Below are 9286 nucleotides of genomic sequence, written 5' to 3'. Positions count from 1 at the left end.
TAACCACTCCCACCTCTCGATGGGGCAAACTTTGCTCCAAATTTAGTGTCTATCTGTGTCTATAAATTTTACTTTGGGATGTGGGATAGATATGGGATTGTTTGTGCCTGTGCGTGTGTGCGTGTGTGTGTGCCTGTGCGCGCGCGTGTGTATGCCTATGCGAGTGTGTATGTGTGCGTGCGTGCGTGCGTGTGTATGCCTATGCGAGTGTGTATGTGTGCGTGCGTGCGTGCGTGCGTGCGTATGCCTATGCGTTTGTGTACATGCGTGTGTGTATGTGTGCGTGCGTGCGTGCGTGCGTGTGTATGCCTATGCGTGTGTTTACATGCGTGTGTGTATGTGTGTGCGTGCGTGCATGCGTGCATGCGTGTACATCAGTGTGCGCGCTCACTCTCCCTGTCTGTCTTATCTGTCTCTCATCCGTCGTGCAGTAATCCTTAATAATCCATCCATCTAACACTCACAGAGTCAAGGTACAGCTGCAGACGCTGCTATCACAGTGTGGGGCACCAAGTACGTCATTAGCAAGGTGGCGCCACATGAAGAGTTGACGTAAGACCGTCACAGGTACCGAGGTATTAGGCTTAGGGCTCAATATCTCTGTGTGACGATGCTGTTACTCTGTCCAAGGTGTATTATGAGGTTAATTCACATCAACCCGTTATATCACTTAAAGGGCATTATGCTCCACAGTCGAGGTAAAGGCATTGTGATCATCGCAATTGTGAAATCGCAATTGTATCTGTGAACAGGGTAACGCTTCCAGTAAATTCCATGCTACACAGTATCTAACGTATACCCGTATGGCATGGGGTCTCCATGATGGGAGGGAGGAGGTGGGGGGTGACGCTTCTCCTCCCTTGTAATGTGGAGTCTACCGACAGGCTGTTCTGTCGACTGATTGGCGAGGGTGAATGGGAACTCTCAAGGTCGTCATCCGTTCCGTCATCCTCTTCATCGTCATCTGCATCTTCAGACTTATGGCGATTCTTCCTCCGGACAATACGCATAAGGTATTGATTAAGATCGCTGGCTCCTTTCTGAAAGCTTGCCCTCTGTCTGTTCAGGTCGCTGTACGTCACAGACTCCATGGCGGCCTGCTTTTCAGGGCAAGTCTCTACATTAATAGGGGGTAGTTGAATGTTCATGCGTTCAACACGGTCTCCAGAGAAATCAAATTTGCGAGCCCGGCGCCGACTCGTTCTCTGTTCTATCATCTTGTGCTGGCACACCCTTGTGTATTTCCGGAGCTCCTGTCCGCTAAGGTCGTCGCTGGTGTAGTCGGCGGCACGACGTAGTTTCTTGTATCTGTTGAGGTCGTAGATGACCCCGAGGCGCTGGCGCGTGATATCCTTCAGCTCAATATGCCAGCGCCGCTCTATGTCAATCAGCTCCAGCTCCAGCTGCCTCTGTCGCTGGATGTTCTTCACAGACGCAGTCATCCAACTCGACTCCATCTCAAACTGTTGGTCGAACTCTGTGAGATGTTCTGCTGGATGTTCTGTGGGCTGGTCTGTTGGATGCTCTGTGAGATGTTCTGCTGGATGTTCTGTGGGATGGTCTGTTGGATGCTCTGTGGGCTGGTCTGTTGGATGCTCTGTGGGCTGGTCTGTTGGATGCTCTGTGGGCTGGTCTGTTGGATGCTCTGTGGGCTGGTCTGTTGGATGCTCTGTGGGCTGGTCTGTTGGATGCTCTGTGAGATGTTCTGCTGGATGTTCTGTGGGCTGGTCTGTTGGATGCTCTGTGGGTTGTCCTGTTTGACGGTCTGTGCTTCAGCTACAGCTATGGACTTCTGGTCATCAGATGTTAAGATACAGAGATGATCTGGTTTCATGAACGCCAATAGATTTCTGTAGTATATGACGTTAAGATGTGTGTGGTGGCCTGTGAGTTTTGTTGACAATTTTGGGCAGATTTGAGCGTTTCAATGAAACGGGATGTAGATATATGTAGCTTCCTCAACCATTTAGATGCCGGTGTGGTTCCTGTATTTGTCTTGGGTTGTGGAACAATCACTGTGATGCTGTAAGTCAAGGGATCCACGGAACAGAAGCTCTCGGTTCTGAAGATGATGACACAAGTGATGATGACACACGATGACAAAGTCTGTCATCCACCTATGACTCACACTTCCATAAACCACCGAAGGACACTGTCTTCACACCAGCAACGCATCTGTCGTAGTCGATGGGTATCCTCGACCACTGCGGACGTCAGTCAAGATGTATTTGCTGCGGCGCAGTAGCAACAGGTTCGAGCTTTTAGTGTTGTTATTGACACGACACGGCTCCGGAGTCGCATCTATGGGTCTGAAACAGAACAGTAGAGTGACTTGAATAGAAAGAAATATTGATATGATAGATGTATGGTTTGTTATGGAGTGTGGAAAAGAGATAACAAGGCTTCTTTGTAATAATTTGACGCATCACCAGCCCCTGATCACGCACACGTGAGCGTTGTATCATCATCCCTGATGCAGTGAACTGTTTGACTTTACATCAAACTGTATTGAACGACATAGAATCTCACGATCTTCTTGTCTCACTTCTCTTAACTTACGGGGCGGTCGGGTAGCCTAGTGGTTAAAGCGTTCGCTCGTCACGCCGAAGACCCGGGTTCGATTCCCGACATGAGTAAAATGTGTGAAGCCCATTTGTGGTGTCCCCCGCCGTGATATTGCTGGAATATTGATAAAAGCGGCGTAAAACCAAACTCACTTACTCACTCTCTTAACTTACTGTCAAGCTTGTCTCTAGAAAATGGGTAATAATGTCATTCAATATCGTGTGGCGATCAGGGCTTATCATTGCGTAAAATGTTGTATGTCCATGCGTACTATTAAGACGTGTACATTTATCGGTATCGTGCAAGACTAGCATTGTTTCAGCATGTCTTTGTGTGTTACAGTCGCAATTCAGAAAAACAAACGACATCATCCTAGTTATAGTGTTCCTCGGGGGCACGGGTGGCCCAGTCGCCTAAGGCGCCGCGATTCGCCGTGCAGAGTTGCGTCCCTTAGGCACGCCAGAAACCTATGATTGAGGGTTCGAATCCCAGTTCGCCCCGATTATGTTTCTAGGTTTGTCAGCACCATACCCGTGCTCATCGGTTTCACCGAAGTGGTAAACGTCTGAGACCTGCATCACTTCGGGCTTTCCTCCCACACTAAGCTGACACGCCGTGATATGAATGGAATACTGTTAAAAGCGGCGTTTAACCCAACTCACTCACTATAGTGGTACTCCAGCTTGCTGGAGACATGGAGTCGTATCCTCACCCTTCTCAGAACGATTGTCACGAGAAATCACTAATTATGTTTTCACCTGAATACGAGAAGCATAAGAAATAAGCTAGAATATCTTAGTGAATACCTATCAGAAAATCAGGGTGTTTGTTTCACTGAAACCCATCTTGACAAATCGTTTGATAACGCTTCTTCAAAGAGGGCAAATTTTAATGATCCAATACGTTAAGATAGAAGTTCTTTCGGCGAGGGAGTAATGTTATATATCAAGCAAAACTTTGCTTTTAAACGAATGCAGGATCTCGAGAATATCTATGACGAAACAATTTGGATTATGATACACCTTCCTATAAAACCTCATATATATGTTATTCCAAGCGTACAGACCCGAGTATAACAACGTTATACTCTGGAATAGACTTAATACTAGTAAAATACTCTGTATACTACACACAAAATTACTGGTGTTGGAGATTTAAATGCAGACCTGTTATCAAGTGCGAGTACAAGTAATCATCTAAAGGATGCACTGCTAAGTGAGAATGTAAGAAATATGATAAGTGAACTAACAAGGGTATACACAATATTCCAGTACGCTGCTAGACCCCATACTAATCAGCAAGGATGTGGTGTATCAGAATTTGAGAGCAAAATAAACGATCACAAGGGTACTTATGAGACTATAAATTCGTCTTTAAATACAAAAAATGAACATACCAGAGACATTTTGCAATAATGAAGGCGACTACCAATCTTTGAATGCGCGTATTAATTAAACAAAATGGGCCGAACCATTCAATAATTGTCAAGATGTCAATCAAGCTTGTACAACTATTTATGAACAACTTCATGGACATAAACTTTGTATCCCATCTGAGAAAGTCACTATTAGACCTAATGATAAACCTTGGTTTGATTCAAATTAATGGAAAGAATACAAGAAAAGAGACAGATTACGTAAAAAGGCAAACAGGACTAACACGTATCCGATATTACAACGTTTAAGAAACAACGGATTAAGGTTAATGATATGAAGTATTATGCAAAAGAACTTTTATGCCAATCTTGATAATTTGTTGTTAGATTTACATGTTGAAAACAAGAAATAAATTAAGTGATTGGGGTAAACAGTGGTAGGTTAAGTACAATCCAGACAACACCGAAGCTGTTCTATTCTCGTTTAGAAATAATTCCTTATTGTACTTGTCTTCCCTCGTCCTCGTTTGCAATTTGTCCATAATTCATTTAAATACCAAGGAGAGGCTGTCCTCAGTTGGATAACTTATTCCTTATTGTTTTCCATTTGTGAATAGAATATGTTTAAACTAAACTAAATGTTTGACGACGTGCTTGGTGTAGCAGTGAACTGTTTGGAGTGTTGTTGAGTATATGTAGTGAATATTAATACTATCAGAAACAGAAAAAGAGAATGCAGTCAGAAGAAAATTATATTTTGAAATATCAATACCGGTCGCAGAACAGTAGCCGCCAGGCATTACATCGGATGTAATGAGAAAACTTAATTACTTTCAGCGTCGTTATTGCTTATACTTAATTTAATCATCCTTTCGGTTTCAAACGCTTCAGATTTCTTAGAGTTTCAGGAACCCGAAATGTGCGCACCGTAACAAAAAGGATATTGATGTGATACCAAATCGTTTATTGTGAAGTAGTGTTAAATCTCCGAGACATACATGCAGAAACAGTTACCGATGCAATCATGTGATGCAGTATGAAGTAAAATCAACAGACAACATTTTGTCGTTTATAAAACCCTACTTATTTTAGAAAGAATGAAAAAACATGTCGCCCAATGTCTGAAAGCTCTACAGTTGAAGGCCTCGTGGAGCGGTAACCCATACAGCAGCCTCACACGTCGGGGGTAGATGTTTGAAACTGGAGTAACCCCTTAGGTATTCTGGGTATGGATAGGCCCCCGACTTCCTCTACTTGTTGAAAGTGACGATCAAAACGGATCACAAACATTAACACACCTTACTTCAAAGAATAGATAGTTTCCTTTTCATCATTACGATACTGTTGAATGTAAAATCAAGATTATCTGAAACATGTGCATCAATCTAGGAGGAATTGTCTTGAAGAGATGACTTGTTCCCTCTCATCATCGGTCATTGTGTTATGTTTGATGAACATCTTACTGTGGATTTAGAGGGTATATACCCTGCGGAATATACTGCTGAAGACGGTTTCTTTGAACAGGTATAGATTTGTTTTCTTGGAAAACACTCCTTATCTTAACGACGTCCCAAATGATCAATTATTGAATCCACGTTCAAAGACACAGTACTCGGCAAGTTTCAAGTTGAAAGGAACATTGTGTTTTTACCCTCATTTAAATGTATTCTGATACATTTGATATAAATCAGATCTATCCGCTTGATTTTAATCTGCAAAAGCCAGTCTCGATTATCCGACGAAACAGATAGCCAAATAGCGCTGAAAAGTTTATGAATGGATTACTGAACGTCAGTGATGATGACACCAGGTTATCACCACGTTCTTCAATACAATTACAATTACAATATATATATATATATATATCAATACATCTGTATATCCAGAGTACAGAGTACAGTTCTAAATATAGCAAAAGTCGAGCTTCTTAAAAAATGGGTCCGATTTCATTTCCGCTGTATTTTCCTTACCACAGAGGGTATATGTGGCTGTTGGCACTAAGTGTGTAACACTAACTTCATTAGTGTGTAAGAACACTTGTGTAAAACACCACCTTCATTAGTGAGTAGGAACTTTTGTGTATAACAAAACCTTTATTAGCGTGTAAGATCACTTGTGTGTTACACCGCCTTCAATAGTGGTGCAGTCAGTCTCTGCTTCGTGGTGCAGTAGGTAGGTCCTGTGTCTCCAGCAGTCAGTCAGTCTCTGCCTCGTGGTGCATTAGGTAGGTCCTGTGTCTCCAGCAGTCAGTCAGTCTCTGCTTCGTGGTGCATTAGGTAGGTCCTGTGTCTCCAGCAGTCAGTCAGTCTCTGCCTCGTGGTGCAGTAGGTAGGTCCTGTGTCTCCAGCAGTCAGTCAGTCTCTGCTTCGTGGTGCAGTAGGTAGGTCCCGTGTCTCCAGTAGTCAGTCAGTCTCTGCTTCGTGGTGCAGTAGGTAGGTCCTGTGTCTCCAGCAGTCAGTCAGTCTCTGCTTCGTGGTGCAGTAGGTAGGTCCTGTGTCTCCAGCAGTCAGTCAGTCTCTGCTTCGTGGTGCAGTAGGTAGGTCCCGTGTTTCCAGTAGTCAGTCAGTCTCTGCTTCGTGGTGCAGTAGGTAGGTCCCGTGTCTCCAGTAGTCAGTCAGTCTCTGCTTCGTGGTGCAGTAGGTAGGTCCTGTGTCTTCAGCAGTCAGTCAGTCTCCGCTTCGTGGTGCAGTAGGTAGGTCCTGTGTCTTCAGCAGTCAGTCAGTCTCTGCTTCGTGGTGCAGTAGGTAGGTCCCGTGTCTCCAGCAGTCAGTCAGTCTCTGCTTCGTGGTGCAGTAGGTAGGTCCTGTGTCTCCAGCAGTCAGTCAGTCTCTGCTTCGTGGTGCAGTAGGTAGGTCCCGTGTTTCCAGCAGTCAGTCAGTCTCTGCCTCGTGGTCGTTGTGCAATAGGTAGTTCCTGTGTCTCCATCAGTCAGTCAGTCAGTCACTGCTTCGTGGTGCAGTAGGTAGGTTCTGTGTCTCCAGCAGTCAGTCAGTCTCTGCCTCGTGGTCGTTGTGAAATAGGTAGTTCCTGTGTCTCCATCAGTCAGTCAGTCAGTCACTGCTTCTCGGTGCAGTAGGTAGGTCCTGTGTCTCCAGCAGTCAGTCAGTCTCTGCTTCGTTGTGCAGTAGGTAGGTCCTTTGTCTCCATCAGTCAGACAGTCACTGCTTCGTGGTGCAGTAGGTAGGTCCTGTGTTTCCATCAGTCATTCAGTCTCTGCTTCGTGGTGAAGTTGGTAGGTCCTGTGTCTCCAGCAGTCTGACTGACTGTGGCGACACAGGGGCCTCCATACTTGATATATTTGACAACCCTTTGATATGGGTGGTTGAGCACTGATTCGATCAGTATTTGATTTCGTCACGACATGTCAGCTAAATGTAGAAGGAAAGTCTGAATTCTCGTGCTTCCCACGAGCATGGATACGCTGCCGACCAAAGTCATATTTGAACCAACGATCTGCTGATCCTGTCAAGTAAGGGACACAACTCTGCACAACCATGGTCCGGTGATCGGATTCATGACCCTTGTTCTCCTTATCTTTGGTCGTGGATTTCAGAAAAGAGGTAAGTTTCCATCTGCAACAATTTGTACTTTCCTTCCATAGTTATCAGTGACATCAGGATTAAATTAAAGTGCTGTTACGAGCAGTGTCAAACACAACCCACGATGTGGGGGATAATACCCGTATGCATGACAACCCTTCTATATAAGCACATACGTTCCGTGATATAACTTGTATGTGTTTACCAATATATATGAAATGGAATGCAATAACATAACTCGCACAGGCATCCATTGATCGAGTATCGCACTTTTTGTATTGAAAACGTGATAAACCTTTTATGGTGTACATTTGAGAAACACGAGGTATTGATCGATGTTTTCAACATAACGCAGCATGCGCAACACATAATACGTCATAGTCACGTTCGCCGAGTATCTCATGCAATGCGCATTAGGCATATACATGGTGTGCTGATAATTTATCATGTATTCAGTTTAATATTAGAGTACTTCTGAATAGATAAAAATATGTCAGTATTGCTATAAAAGGAAACAGAATATTATTAAAGATAGCATTGCATATGTAGGATATAAAATCGATATTTTTGTAGTGAAAATATATTTTTATGTAGATGGTTATTCTCTGGCGTTGGCGGTTAATATTTTATATTTAGTCACAAGTTATTTGACTAGAAAAGCAAAAATGTTTGATTTTTTTTATCCTCTGCCTTATTCTGGTTTGAGGGACGGTCGGGTAGCCTAAAGGTTAAAGCGTTCGCTCGTCACGTCGAAGACCCGGGTTCGATTCCCGACATGGTTACAATGTGTCCACCGCCGTGATACTGCTGGAATATTGCTGAAAAGGACGTAAAACCATACTCACTCACTCACTCACTACTGAATGTATTTTCTAAATAAAGTGATATTTCACACGACTTAAACAACATGCTATTTCAACAGAGTGAATGTTCATGTTCAAATACATACAGAAATTCAACAGAAATATGTGTATCGTGTTGATGTTAAAATTGTGGTACCTGATGGCGTCTGGTGGGTCGTGTGTCCGCACCCCTTTCCCCCGGGGTCTCTGTAATCTGCTCAAGCTCCGCCCGACTCTGAAGGATGTCACAGGGTCATCGCCAGCTGACCGCTTGGTGATAATTCAGTTGAAGTTAACCCAGTTATAGGTGGCAACACTCCCTGACAATCTACAGAACCTGCCACAGTACATGTATAGCCTGATGTCAGTACAGTGGACGAGCCCTAGTTGTAGTTATAAAGTCTGTAGACTGGCCCTAATACTGACAGAAGAATAACTGCACAATACCAACACGGCTCTTTCAACAGCCAATAGCTCGATCAATGACATTGTGTATAGGGCCTTTAATCCCAAACGTAAGCAACGTTAACACCGACAATATGGTTTCGCTGAATGGTGACATTAAATACAGATAGTTTAATAGTGCAAAGAATCTGTCTCACAAAATAGTCGTATAGGTGGGCTTAGAAAGGGTAGACGGGTCGGTATGCTGTGGAACTATGGGTATGGTTATGCGGGTGGGGAGTGTGGCCACCTTTCTGTTCTGACAATAACATTAATCGTACGTGCATAATGCCGTCCCCTTGAGAGCGACGATCGCAGAGCACGAGAGTTGATGTGGGTCACTGATGTGTATTAGATCTACATTGTCGGGTCACCTGACGGATTGAGGTTGGTGAAATGGGGTTTGACGTTGCATGTGTGTGTGTTTGTGTGTTTGTTTGTTTGTATGTGTGTGTGTGTGTGTTTGTGTGTGTGTTTGTGTGTGTGTGTGTGTGTGTGTGTGTGTGTGTGTGTGTGTGTGT

General features: G+C 44.0%; 1 protein-coding gene across 1 annotated transcript; it reads right to left on the bottom strand.

Annotated features, from left to right (window-relative positions):
• Positions 1-344: 344 nt before the first annotated feature.
• On the bottom strand, positions 345-8712 carry LOC124116651. The gene is made up of 2 exons (XM_046478084.2): positions 8479-8712; positions 345-2309 (listed from the first exon to the last, which is right to left on the bottom strand). The coding sequence occupies exon 2, from the start codon at positions 1455-1457 to the stop codon at positions 789-791; it is 669 nt and encodes a 222-aa protein (XP_046334040.2). The 5' UTR covers positions 1458-2309; positions 8479-8712; the 3' UTR covers positions 345-788.
• Positions 8713-9286: the final 574 nt, after the last annotated feature.

The sequence above is a fragment of the Haliotis rufescens genome, unplaced genomic scaffold, assembly GCF_023055435.1.
Source record: "Haliotis rufescens isolate VD_foot unplaced genomic scaffold, xgHalRufe1.0.p SCAF_32, whole genome shotgun sequence".
In the NCBI taxonomy this organism is placed as follows: Eukaryota; Metazoa; Mollusca; class Gastropoda; order Lepetellida; family Haliotidae; genus Haliotis; species Haliotis rufescens.
Note: the sequence above shows the minus strand (reverse complement) of the source record. Positions and strands in the feature narration are given on the sequence as shown.